The 14,315-nt window shown below is 43.6% G+C and overlaps 1 protein-coding gene across 2 annotated transcripts in view; it reads left to right on the top strand.

Annotated features, from left to right (window-relative positions):
- The window catches only part of ZNF292 (zinc finger protein 292), a 125,079-nt gene that overhangs the window by 99,654 nt on the left and 11,110 nt on the right, over positions 1–14,315 (top strand). For both annotated transcript variants that reach the window (XM_077487287.1, XM_077487286.1), the window contains exon 7: positions 12,045–12,186. In XM_077487287.1, the coding sequence (XP_077343413.1) occupies positions 12,045–12,186 (142 nt within the window). The remainder of the gene's footprint in view (positions 1–12,044; positions 12,187–14,315) is intronic.

Genomic DNA, 14,315 nt, shown 5'->3' with positions numbered 1-14,315 from the left:
ACGGTATACCGCACGTATGGACAAATCTCTTGATGTGCTAATGTATTCTGACAGCAGCTGAATCTGATTTGGTGTCTGAAAAGTTTCTGACCAGCTCCTAATATTTTAAATTTTTTGTAGTGTGTGGTCAAATTCACACGGGACCCTTTTTAGTATGTACCATAAGGTACCTGTCTAAACCTCCTGTCTTAAAAATGTACCTCCTATTACAATTTTGTTTTCAGCCGTGGGCAAAAGGTTTGAAAATGGCAAAAATATTCTCAGTCTGCTGCCTCTGTGTTTAGTTCTTTGTCAGATGTTACTATGGTATACTAAAGTATAATTACAAGCATTTCATAGGTGTCATAGGCTTTTATTGATCATTACATTAAGTTTATGCAATATTTACAATGTGATTTTTATTTTTTTTCCCCCTTAAGACCTCTGTAATTTGGCCTGGCATGCTGCCAATTTCTGGGCCACATACTGAGGGCAGCCCATTATTGCATAATCAATGCTTGGAGTTTGTCAGAATTTGAGGCTTGCTTTGTTCACTCGTATCTTGAGGATTGACCAAAAGTTCTCAATGGGATTAAGGTCTGGGGAGTTTCCTGGCCATGGACTGAAAAAGTTGATGTTTTGTTCCCCAAGCCACTTGGTTATCGCTTTTGCCTTATGACAAGGTGCTCCATCATGCTGGGAAAAGGCATTGCTTATCACTAGGGCTGAAACAACTAATCGATTAAACGACAACTAATTAATTATGAAATTAATCGATTACTATTTTCATAATTGATTAATCAACCACTAACATAATGGGGTTAAAAAAAACTAACATTAACCCTTTATAGTACAAAGAGCAAATCGCTACTGTAAATATTACTTTCACTGTCCCATGGTTAAAAAATGAACCCCTTACAGTAGCGATTATTTGCTCTTTTTGTACTAATTTTAGTTTTTTTTTAACCCCATTATGTTACTAAACATCTCAGGCTTGGGTCACACCTCTGTTTTTTTGGTGCTTTTTGCAGAAACACACTACAGCTCATTTACTTGATTTCCTATGGGACACGTTCACATCCATGATTTTTTCAGCTGCTGCGTATTTGGAAAAGACAAGGACTTTATTTTTTTTTATTTTTTTTTATTAACGCAAAAACTGCTTTTTTTGGTTCAATATCCTTCAATGGAGAAGCTGCAGAAAAGCACGTAATGATGCGTTTTTGCGGCAATTTGTCTTTTTAATCTGCCAACAACAAATTACCCTTTTTTTTTTTTTTTTCCTTTTAAGGTTATTAATCGAATCAATAATCGACCAACTAATCGATTATGAAAAAAATCCTTAGTTGCAGCCCTACTCATCACCAAACTGTTCTTGGATGGTTGGGAGAAGTTGCTCTCGGAGGATGTTTTGTACCATTCTTTGTTCATGGCTGACTTAGGCAAAATTGTGAGTGAGCCTACTCCCTTGGCTGAGTACCCCAACCCCACACATGAATGGTCTCAGGATGCTTTACTGTTGCCATGACACAGGACTGATCGTAGCATTCACCTTTTTCTTTGGACACAAATAATCGGAAAGGGTGTTTATCAGAGAAAATTATTTTACCCCAGTCCTCAGCAGTCCAATCCCTTTACCTTTTGCAGAATATCAGTCTGTCCCTGATGTTTTTACTGGCTTCTTTGCTGCCCTTTTTGACAGCAGGCCATCCTCCAAAAGTCTTCTCACTGTGCGTGCAGATGCACTCGCACCTGCCTGCTGCTATTCCTGATCAAGCTGAATCAACTGTAGGAGACTGTCCTGGTGCTTGCTGGACTTTCTTGGGCATCCTTAACCACTTCCTGCCCGGCCTATAGCAGAATGACATCCGGGCGGTGGTTCAGTTATCCTGACTGGGCATCGTATGACATCCTGCAGGATAACAGCCACTCACCTGTGGGGGGCATGCATCGTTGCGATCAGTGGTGCGGTGTCATTCTGACACACCACTACATTGATCACAGAGGCTCTTTACTACGTGATCAGCTGTGTCCAATCACAGCTGACCCCTATGTAAACAGGTAGAGCCGTTGGTTTGCTTTTCCTCACTCGCGTCTGATAGACGTGAGTAGAGGAAAGCCGATGGGTGGCTCTCCTGATGGGGGGGGGGTCTGTGCTGATTATCAGCGCGGACCACCATCATGCCACCCAGGACCACCAGGTATGCCCCCTTGGACCACCAGGCAAATGCCAATCAATGCCCAGGCAGCTGCCAATCAGTGCCCACTCACAATGCCTGCCAGTGCCACCAGGGATGCCTATCAGTACCCAGCTGTGCCGCCTATCAGTGCCACCCATAAGTACCCATCTTTGCAGCCTTTTAGCGCCGCCCATGACTGCCCATCAGTGCCACCTATCAATGCTCATCAGTGCTGCATATCGGTGCCACCCATCGGTAGTGCCTGCTCATTGGTGCTGCCTTATCGGTGCCCATCAATGCAAATTGTATAGCAAAAGCAAATTTTTTTTAATTTGTTTCAAAATTTTCAGTATTTTATTATTTGTTTAGCAAAAAATAAAAACCGCAGAGGTGATCAAATACCACCAAAAGAAAGCTCTATTTGTGAGAACAAAATATAGGAGGGCTTCTCTTGTCCTTCCAAGTCTTTCAATGTTCCATACACTTTATATATTCCATGTTTCAGTGAAGTTTGTACACCAGAATTTTTCCAATGGATTTAATTTCTTTCATGTTTAGGGTCCACTCCCTTGGACCTGTACAGCACCCTGCAGGAAATGCCTTAGCGCTATACTGTCCAGGATTTCAACTCCGCAGGGTCCAGCGCCCAGAGGGCACGTTACAGGCAAAATTTTGCAGGATCTTGAGTCGTCTTTGTGAGGCTTGTGTAACATTTATCGAAAGCATAAAAGCCTGTGTCAAATGGATCCAATTGGTCAGGTCAATCCCTTGATTCATTTTTGGAACGGTTTGTGGAACTAGAGACCTGGAGCTCAGAGAGCTCAAACAAACTGTGCCATCCACCTTGCAGACACTGGTAAAAAAACTGAAATGCTTCCTGTATGGGAGAGGTTATATAGGGGATCACTTCCTGTCTGAAGACCTCTGGTCTACCAGTGCCCATTCACCTAATGATGAAGTATAGCCCAGCAGGTAATAAATATTAGTCTGACTCTGTGTCCCACGATGTATGAAAAATAAATGTAAATATTGCAGAATATACAGCCTCATGCTCCATTTCAGGCTGAATAAACTAAATTATTAATGTATCTTAATAGAAAACTATCTTTTGGTAGATGTTAAAAAAAAAAATAGATTTTAAAATCTTTTATTTTTTTTTTTTTTATCCACCCTGGTTGCAGGCAAACAATTTTACACTTGTGGACTTGGCTTATGTGTCCTGGTGCAAGGGTCAGGATGTCCATCCACGCTCCTTCTCGGTAGCTTGGATTTTGGCATTTTTTCGACAGGATGTGGAGCAAAGGCTTTCCCTAGGAATATTAAGATCCATATTCTGCCCTGATGATCTACTTTTAGTGCACTCCTTGGAAGTCCAGATTTCTGCCCTGGCGATCTTTTTTTAATGCACTCCTCCCATTCAGGGTGTTTATAATGTGGTGCCCCCTGTTCTCTCCCCGTTGCCGCTGTGTGAACTGAACTTGGTTATGTCTGTCCCCCAGAAGCCAGCCTTTGTAAGCATACGGAATATATCCCTACTTACAGTGGTGGGTGTCGGCAGGCGCTGGTGGCCTTGTCTTTGAAGTCTCCCTGTCTGGTCTTGCACAGGGATTAGGTGTTTCTCCATCCAGTTCCTTCCTTCTGAAGCTAGTGTCTCATTTTCCACCTGAATGAGAACATTGTTCTGTCTTCAGTGTGTCCGTGGCCTTTGTACCCTAAGGAGGCAGTGCTGCGTCCCTTGGCCGTAGTCCATGCGGTTCCTGTATACCTGTCTGCAAAGGCTTACATTTTGGAGATTGAACTCCTTTTCTTTCTTTTTTTCTCTTGATCAGACTGCCAACGGAAAGACCTGGCTGCCTCCTCTGCCACTCTTTTCAGATGGCTTCAGCAGTCTTGAATGTCAGATGTATGCCATTTGTGGTCCAGACTCCCCCCCCCTTCCCTGTCTTGGCACACTCCATCAGTGGAATTAGGATCTCGTGGGTGTTGTGACATCAGGCACCTGTTATGTTTTCATAGTGGCTAACTGGTCATTTCTGCACACTTTTACCAAATTTTACAAAGCTGATGATTTGCATCTTTGAATGTTTGTTTTGGCCGCAAGGTTTTTCAGACTGCTGTTTCCCCTTTTGACATAAAAAAAATCCTCATAGGTAGTGGAAACCCTTTCCTCCCACAATCTTGGAAGGGCAAGAAACCATGACACAAGCAAGGGCCACCTATTTCTTCATATAAGCAGATTTTTTTGGTTCTCCAAGTACCTTGGGAAAAGGGTTCTAAATTGATTAAGACCAACTCTGAGGGTCCCAAATGACCATGGCAGCACAATCTCTCCAAGCCTTTGGAGAAGCTCTCCCTCTCACAAAGATGGTGCTTCCTCATCACCGGTTCACAAATCTTTGGATTCCTGACAAATGGGTTTGCAAACTGCTTAGGCTAGGCTATAGGGGTGCAATGGATCAGCAACGATCCGAACGGGTCACCCCGCTCGGATCGACACACTCCGGCCTTAGGAAAGGATGCGGCTTCTGCCTAGTTCCGGAGCGGCGGCCATCTTCATACACCCGTCAGCGTTTACAATGTGATCGCTCCGTCAAATGATGACACCGGTTCCTCTCTCCCCTCTCTTTACTGATCTGTACAGTGGAGGGGAGAAATCGGATGGCAGCCACAGCCATCCCTGCAATACCCTGCCAATACTCTGCAATACGCTGCAATACTTACCCTGCCAATACGCTACAATACTTACCCTTGCAATACTTACTCTGCCAATACCCAGCCATACCCATCCATGCTCAGCCAATATTACATTGGGGGAGAGGATGTGGATATTGCAGTGGAGACTATACGGTGGTGGCTTTTTCACAGATTTTTGCAAATTCAGTTATTTGCTGATCTGAAAAATTATCCGATCCCCGACTGATCCGAGGAACGATCCGATCTGTGAGTTTTTTGATCCGTTGCACCCCTACTAGGCTATAGGGTGGATTTTTTCTTATCCACCAGACAAAATATTTTTCTTTTCTTCCAATCTCAGTCTTTACTTTGGTAAAGTTGGTACTGTCCCACAGGTGGTCTTCTTTGCATTTGGGCCTCGTGGTTATCGCCTTTTTGAGGTAGTCCTGTGTGCGCAGGGCCTCTGGACAAAGAAGGAATCTCAGTCCACCTTTCTGTGTCTTGGAGCTATGGCTGATCAAGTTTTGTCTGTCTCCTTGGATGGATCATCTTCAGGAACAGTCAAGATCCAGTTTGGCAATGTCATGGCGGTGGAAAACTGGCAGGCAAACTACTTCAGCTGTCAGTTTGGACCAAGGAGAGTGGTCTTGCGCCCAGGTTTTCCATCAGATATGCCTGCAATGGGGCATCCTGGATGTGGATCTCCTGGTGTCGCATCTCAATAGGAAGGTATCCACATTTGTTGCACGGACAACATTAGGAGTAATACTCTCAACTGCATAGTCTCTTTAATCAAGACAGTGCATTGGCACCTTGCTCAACCAGAGTGCTCCTCATCTGTTGCGTGGCAAGCAAAACACATTGCTGCAGGGCTCTCTGTCCCCAAGGATCTTTGGCAGACCGCATGCTGGGTCTCTGTTAAAGGTACACCCTGCTGGGGAAGGTGCTCATCCAGAAGCTTTTTTAAGACCCACCGGGCATTAGGTCAGTCTTCTGTGGCTGTTTCTCAATTTTACATTTTTTTATTTCTCAGTAAGATTCTCCAAATGCCTTCCCTTGTTTTGCCCTTAATCAGATGCTTGTTCTTAGAAATAAAGCTACTTTTCCTGGCTATGGACACTTTGCTGAACCGGTTTGTGTCCTTAAATCCCTAAAACCATGTCGGATGGTTTATGATCTTTTCTTCTGGTGCCTTTTTCGCCAGTCTGGGATTGCCAGTTTACCTTTTCTTTCCTTACCGTTGTAGCCCTTTCAGTTAAGCTGACTTTGTGGGAATATACCCTTTCATTCAGCGTGTCAGTGGGGTCATTTGCAGTCCTAAAAGGCTTTTACTGATGTCAACATTCCTTGGATACTTATTTTTGGCAAGATTGACTATTTGGCTAGGCAACTTCCTTCTTATCAAACTTTCTTTCCTTGAATGCTAAAGCCCCATACACACTATCAGTTTTTCTGCTGAGTTTTTCCTTCAGATTTACCAAAACCATGTAATATGAGGTCAAACCTTAGGAGTTTCAATTTGTGTGCAATCAGGCAGGTCCTTCTACTACATGGTTTTGGTAAATCTGAAGGAAAAACTCAGCAGAAAAACTGATAGTGTGTATGGTGCTTAACCACTTTCAGACCGGACCATTTTGCTGGTAAATGACCAGAGGTCTTTTTACACTTTGGCACTGCGCTGCTTTAACTGGTAATTGCGCGGTCATGCAATGTTGTACCCAAACAAAATTTGCGTCCTTTTCTTCCCACAAATAGAGCTTTCTTTTGATGGTATTTGATTGCCTCTGCGATTTTTATTTTTTGCGATATAAACGTAAAAAGACCGCAAATTTTGAAAAAAAATGATATTTTCTACTTTTTGTTATTAGAAAAATCCAATAAACTCAATTTTAGTCATACATTTAGGCCAAAATGTATTCAGCCACATGTCTTTGGTAAAAAAAAAAGTCAATAATTGTATATTTATTGGTTTGCGCAAAAGTTGTCACATCTACAAACTAAGGTACGTTTTCTGGAATTTACGCAGCTTTTAGTTTACGACTGCCTATCTCATTTCTTGAGGTGCTAAAATGGCAGGGCAGTACAAAACCCCCCCAAATGACCCCATTTTGGAAAGTAGACCCCCTAAGGAAATTGATAAGAGGCATGTTGAGCCCATTGAATATTTTATTTTTTTGCCTCAAGCGATTGAATAATGACAAAAAAAAAATTTTTTTTTTTTTTTTACACAAAGTTGTCACTAAATGATATATTGCTCACACATGCTATGGGCGTATGTGAAATGACACCCCAAAATAAATTCTGCTGCTTCTCCTGAGTACGGGGATACCACATATGTGGGACTTTTTGGGAGCCTAGCCGCGTACGGGGCCCCGAAAACCAAGCACCGCCTTCAGGCTTTCTAAGGGCGTAAATTTTTGAGTTCACTTCTCACTACCTATTACAGTTTTGAAGGCCATAAAATGCCAAGATGGCACAAAACCCCCACAAATGACCCCATTTTAGAAAGTAGACACCCCAAGCTATTTGCTGAGAGGCATGTTGAGTTCATGGAATATTTTATATTTTGCCACAAGTTGCGGGAAAATTACAAACTTTTTTTTTTTTTTTTTTTTTTTCACAAAGTTGTCACTAAATGATATATTGCTCACACATGCCATGGGCATATGTGAAATGACACCCCAAAATAAATTCTGCTGCTTCTCCTGAGTACGGGGATACCACATATGTGGGACTTTTTGGGAGCCTAGCCGCGTACGGGGCCCCGAAAACCAAGCACCGCCTTCAGGCTTTCTAAGGGCGTAAATATTTGACTTCACTCCTCACTACCTATTACAGTTTTGAAGGCCAATAAAATGCCAAGATGGCACAAAACCCCCACAAATGACCCCATTTTAGAAAGTAGACACCCCAAGCTATTTGCTGAGAGGCATGTTGAGTCCATGGAATATTTTATATTTTGCCACAAGTTGCGGGAAAATTACAAACTTTTTTTTTTTTTTTTTTTTTTTCACAAAGTTGTCACTAAATGATATATTGCTCACGCATGCCATGGGCATATGTGAAATGACACCCCAAAATAAATTCTGCTGCTTCTCCTGAGTACGGGGATACCACATATGTGGGACTTTTTGGGAGCCTAGCCGCGTACGGGGCCCCGAAAACCAAGCACCGCCTTCAGGCTTTCTAAGGGCGTTACAGTTTTGAAGGCCATAAAATGCCAAGATGGCACAAACCCCCCCCAAATGACCCCATTTTGGAAAGTAGACACCCCTAAATTTAGGGGTACACTAGTGAGACTAGGTAATAAATGGCGGGTGCCCTGAAACTATAAAAAAATAACTAACCAACCAGCGTCACCTGTAACAGTTATATGGTGATCACTGGTGAAAGGGTTAACTAGGGGGCAATCAGGGGGCTTTATGCGGTAGTATATGGGGGTCCCTGGCGCTATAAAAAGCTGCGGCGAACCTAAATACCTACTTGCCTAACTAGCGTCACCTGTGACACTAATACAGCGATCAGAAAAACGATCGCTTATTAGGCTGGGTTCACACTGGAGCGATGCGGGAACGCCACGAATGCGCGGCGGGTTCCCGCATCGCATGCCTCCCGGCGGCAGTTCACACTGCCCTATGCGAACTGCTGGGAGTGTCAGTGAAATGTTACTGACACCCCCAGATCAGTTCGCATATCGCAGTGCGATCTGCAAACTCGGATCGCATGGTGTGAACACCCATGCGATCCGATTCTGCTGCGGGCCAAAAAAAGGGTCCCGTGCGAATTTGCGGCGGGTGCGGCGGGTGTGGCGGGTGCGGCGAATGGCTGAACTCGAATCGCACAGAGATCGGATGTGATTTGCACTGCAGTGCGAATCACATCCGTTCTCAAACCGCTGCAATCTGAACCCAGCCTTAGTGACACTGGCGACGGGGGGTGATCACGGGGTTAAACCTTTATTGGGGGGGTTAGGGGGGTACCTTAGAACTAAAGGGGGCTAACCCTAACTGCCCTAACAGTTATTAGTCACAAATGACACCCGCCGGGTGATCAGGGGGTTAAACCTTTATTAGGTAATAAATGGCGGGTGCCCTGAAACTATAAAAAAATAACTAACCAACCAGCGTCACCTGTAACAGTTATATGGTGATCACTGGTGAAAGGGTTAACTAGGGGGCAATCAGGGGGCTTTATGCGGTAGTATATGGGGGTCCCTGGCGCTATAAAAAGCTGCGGCGAACCTAAATACCTACCTGCCTAACTAGCGTCACCTGGGACACTAATACGGCGATCAGAAAAATGATCGCTTATTAGGCTGGGTTCACACTGGAGCGATGCGGAAACGCCGCGAATCCGCGGCGGGTTCCCGCATCGCATGCCTCCCGGCGGCAGTTCACACTGCCCTATGCGAACTGCTGGGAGTGTCAGTGAAATGTTACTGACACCCCCAGATCAGTTCGCATATCGCAGTGCGATCTGCAAACTCGGATCGCATGGTGTGAACACCCATGCGATCCGATTCTGCTGCGGGCCAAAAAAAGGGTCCCGTGCGAATTTGCGGCGGGTGCGGCGGGTGTGGCGGGTGCGGCGGGTGCGGCGAATGGCTGAACTCGAATCGCACAGAGATCGGATGTGATTTGCACTGCAGTGCGGTGCGAATCACATTCGTTCTCATAAACCGCTGCAATGTGAACCCAGCCTTAGTGACACTGGCGACGGGGGGTGATCACGGGGTTAAACCTTTATTGGGGGGGTTAGGGGGGTACATTAGAACTAAAGGGGGCTAACTCTAACTGCCCTAACAGTTATTACAGTCACAAATGACACCAATGCAAAAAAAAAAAAAAAAAAAAAAAAAAATGACATTGGTGTCACTGTGACTGGGGGGCAGGGGTAATTGGGGGGGTGATCGGGGGGTAAAGGGGGGGTGTGAGTGTGCCTGGCATGTTCTACTGTGTGTGGGATGTGTTGGTGCAACTCACTGATCCGCTCTCCTCCGTGTCGGAACGAAAAATACCGACACGGAGGAGAGAATACATCACTTCCTCTCCTGTGTTTACATTACAGGAGAGGAAGTGATGTCACCGGGGATTTCTATTCGTCGGGAGCGATCGCGAGGGGGTGGCCATGAATGAATGGCCGTCCCCTCGTCCGGGATCGCTCCCGAACGAAAACCGACCGCCGCAGGCACCGGGCGGGGGCCCGATCGGGCCCCCGACCCGCGGGAGGCAAATCACGTACATGTACGTGCTTATGCCTGCCCGTGCCATTCTGCCGACGTACATCGGCGTTAGGCGGTCGGCAAGTGGTTAAGGGTTGGAAGAGGAAGGTTTTGGCTTACCCGTGTAAAGCAGCTGGTCTTTTCTTGTAGACGGTCTTGTCTGAGGTTTCCTCTAGGACCTGTTTACCTGGTAGCTGTCCCAGTGCCTTGCTGGCAACATTATGCTTGTTCATCCTAATCCAATCATTATGTAGTTCTCCCTTTTTTGGCTGGGTTTTTGGTTTCAAAGCCTCTTGTTAGTTCAGACTCTGTGTTCCCTTGGGTGCATTCATTCCACTCCTGGCATTTATATCCTTTATTCTGGTCTTAAGCATCAGGTTGATCTTCTTTTGTGGCCTCTCCTTGGTTGTTGGCAGCTTCTTCTGCCTTGCATGGTCCAGATTGTGATATAGGCTATTCAGGTGGCCGGGTCGCCGAGACTGTTGCCAACAAGTCGGACCTTTCATGATGGCTGAGGTGTTTTAAGGGGAGATTCCTCTCTTCCTCAAAGACAAGCAGCTCTCAGGATGCTTGATTGGCTCTGAGGAAAAAGGAGTCTCCCCTGAACACATCAGCCATCTGGAAGGTCCTCCGGCTTGCTGGGAACAGTCTGTGACCTGGTCGCTTTGTGTCCATTGTGAACCCTGATATACTCGCAAACAAATCAGTCATAAAAGAATATCTTTTTTTTATTTTATATCAATAATCATTACTTGGGTAATGCGCAAGGCTGGTGCGCCCTTTTACCGTTTTTTCTTAGTGTCTTCATTAGCTCTATCAGTGGGTTTTTCCCACCTTTCAGTTGGGCTGCGTTTAGACATCCCAGCAGTATCGAATTTCATGTGTATCTGAGTTCATATGTCAATGGACAAAAAAGGAAATAACGTTTTTTTTGTACTTACCATGAGGTGCATGCTGCTACCTAAACATTTTGTTACCATAATGCAGGGGATGCATTCAGGTAATAAATGTTTAAGCTGTAGAAACACTTCAAAATCTTGCCGGTGTGTGCATTCAAATGCTAATGGCTTTGGATATATCGTGTGGCTTTTCGAATAATAAAATGTTTACTTTTTATTACTGGGGTAATGTTTTATATTCCTAATGTGATTATATCATTGAATAGTAGTAGTTGGCTGGATTATGTTTTCCTTTTGGTCTTGAGAACAAAGATAGACGCCTGAATCGATCGAACAAATTTTTTCTTTTTCTTTTTTTCTCTGATGCATTCCTTTTACCAGTAAACAATTTAAGCTGGATGCACATTTTGCTGAGTTAGCACATCTATCACATCATGTGTTGCATTAAGGCAGCCTATTCATTTTAATAGGCGACCTTGCACAGCAAAAAAAGGTGCAAGTGTGATTTCTTTCGTAATGCATCACAAACGAGTTTCAATAATACATGCGTTATCGCAGCACACATAGGTGTTAACAGGGCCTAGAGGCCCAAACATGATGAGACAATTTTGTTTTATAGGTTCTTGTCAGTTTTTCTAAGGGTTACTACCATTATCGTTGATTTAGCCTTTGGGCAAACTAGTGCCTGAAAACCTAAACGGATGGCAAGTCTGTGACCCTAAGCTAGAAGATTGCAATTTGTTCAACTCTATTTAAATGCAATTTTAAAAAGCACATGTAAATCTACAGTTTTTTTTATTAAAGTAATAGTTGCAGTAAAAATAATGGGGGGGGGGGTGTTTATCAGAATCTGGAGCAGCTGTGCATGGCAGTCAATCACTTCTGGGTTTTTTCAAAGCATAACTAGAAAAATCTGACGATAGAGGCTGATTGGTTGTGCATGACAGCTGCTCCAAATTTTGTCTGCTCCAGTCTTTTAAAAATCCCTTCCCCAGCCTGCTTCCATTGATGGAAGCTCTGGCAAAGCTAGTATCTAACCTTAAGGGTTTTTTTTTTTAATCTCAATTATTTTATTTTTATTTTTTTTTACAGGGAATTAACGCTGTTCTGGAGCAAACTACAAAGAAGGGTTGAGCCATCTATCCAAGTGTATCTGGAAATATGTCGCCAACTTTCTCAGCTGACAAAAACCGTGTATCATATCTTCTTTCTAATCAAAGTTATTCAGTCAGAGGTAAGGGTTATATTACACATAGCTAGAATAGAATTTCATGTATTTCACCCCTGTCCTTGCTGTACTTCTCTCCTGCGATGTTTTGCTCTCATTGCCCACGTAGTTTACCCAGTAGTCCGAGGATTTGAAAACCCTGCTCTTCTGCCTCTTTTCTGTGCAGCGCTTCCCAAGAGACCAGAGCGATTCTGATTGATCAGTGCCCCCACAGTGAATCACTCTAGTCCATCCAAGGATCGCGCACAAAGAAGAGCAGGGATTTCAAATCCCCATACCACTGGATGGGCGTCGTGGTCCCTGACAATTCAGCATCCCTGGAGGTAAGCATAGTGGGGACTAAGGGTGTTTATCGTTTCATTTGTTCTTCTAAAGGTGAAATAACACTTTAATTTATTGATGGGCTTTAATACACGCAAGACCAAATCTAACTGAAAAATGTGTTTTTTTAATTTTTTTATTTTTAGATATTTGTTGCAGGCAGATGCAAATCTTTCCAGGACTACAAGGAAAATAGATCTCAAACCCAGAGGTTTTTACATGGTTATGATTTGTATAAACAGGTCTTCAGAGTAGATTCAGAGAGGACCTGTACTGAGATGTGTCAACAAAGGCTAGTCATCAGTTTTGCGAGTAGGTTGCCTGCAGCTGCTCTTTTCCTCTATTACAAATTTACAATGCCTTGTTCTGTACAGTCTATAGAACCAGTCATCTTGGCAAAGGAACTCGGCGCGGCACAATAGTGACATAACCAAATCTATAATTCTTGATACTGGCAGTCAGAGGCAGGAGGTGGCTTAGAGCTCATACTGAAGGTACAGAGTAGAAGTGCTATAGCAGACACGGTCACAGTCAAATGTCAGGAAGTACACTGATTTTGTTCAGGATAAATTCTACACAAATTCCTTGTCTGGTGATATCACAACAAATGGAAAACCAAAACCGAGAAATACCGCATTAGATAAGAGCAAACTAAACTAAAAATAAAATGCTGCAGCAAACACCATCAAAATATCACTATGGTAAAAGTAAATTAAAAATAAATTACGTCACAAAAGATACATTTCATATAGTCAAATGATACAGTGTATAAATATTAAAATGTCCCAATTGAAATGAATCAAAAAAGTATCCATATATAATTCAGTCAGCAAAACAATGGTGAAAAGACATTATAATAAAGATTAAAAATAAATAAAAAAACAACACTTCAGTCCAATTCGAAAGAAAATGTAGATGTAAAATGAAATCTATAGCTCATAAATTGCTTATCAATTTATTGATGCATCTTATTGTACATTTGACAGTGAACAGCGTACACGTGTACGTTTGTGCATTATTTAAGAGTAATAGATATTGTATAACCTAAGCAGAGCCTCCATGACCACGTGTTCAATGCAGAGCAGGCTGTTGGTTCTGCTTGTATGCAATGTTTCATATCTCCATTGAGTATAAGAGAAAATATAGCATTTTACAGTTGTCATCACAGTAGGGCTGAAACAACTAATCAACATGATCAACTATTTTTATAATCAATTAGTTGGTCAGCCAGTTAGTTGGCCTGCATACAGAATGCATTATTTACATATCCGGAAATACAGTGCAGCACACATACAGCTAAATACACAGTCCATACATGTCGGTAAGTGCCTGAGAGCTTAATGTGTAAAGAGCAGCGCATCATGGGACATGTAGTCCTGGGCAGGAGAAGGGAGTGCGTTAAAGTGATTCTAAAGGCAGAATTTATTTTTATTTTTTTTTTTTTAACCTTAATGCATTTTATGCATCAAGGTAAAAAACCTTTAACCAGCTTCCCCTCCGCCCCCGCCCCATACCTGCTTGATTTCGATTTCCTGCTGCATCTGAAAGAAGCAGCAATGCTCTTTCCCATAATACAGAACTCGGATGCAGCAGTGGAAGCCATTAGCTCCTGCTGCTGTCAATGCTGCCAATCACAGCCTGTGAAGAGGGAGCAGGGGGCAGAGCCGAGACACACTTTGTGTGTTAACAAGCACACAGTGCAGCCAGGGATCGAGCCCACTCAAGTACCCCCATAGCAAGCGGCTTGCTATAGGGGCGCTCTGAAGGTTGGAGCCAGAGGTACTGGGGGACCCCAGAAGAGGAGGATCCTGGCT

The sequence above is a fragment of the Lithobates pipiens genome, unplaced genomic scaffold (genome assembly GCF_037356315.1).
Source record: "Lithobates pipiens isolate NorthernLeopardFrog02 unplaced genomic scaffold, aLitPip1_a1.2 Scaffold_18, whole genome shotgun sequence".
NCBI classification, from domain to species: domain Eukaryota; kingdom Metazoa; phylum Chordata; class Amphibia; order Anura; family Ranidae; genus Lithobates; species Lithobates pipiens.
The sequence above is the reverse complement of the archived record's forward strand: the minus strand, read 5'-3'. Positions and strand labels throughout refer to the sequence as shown.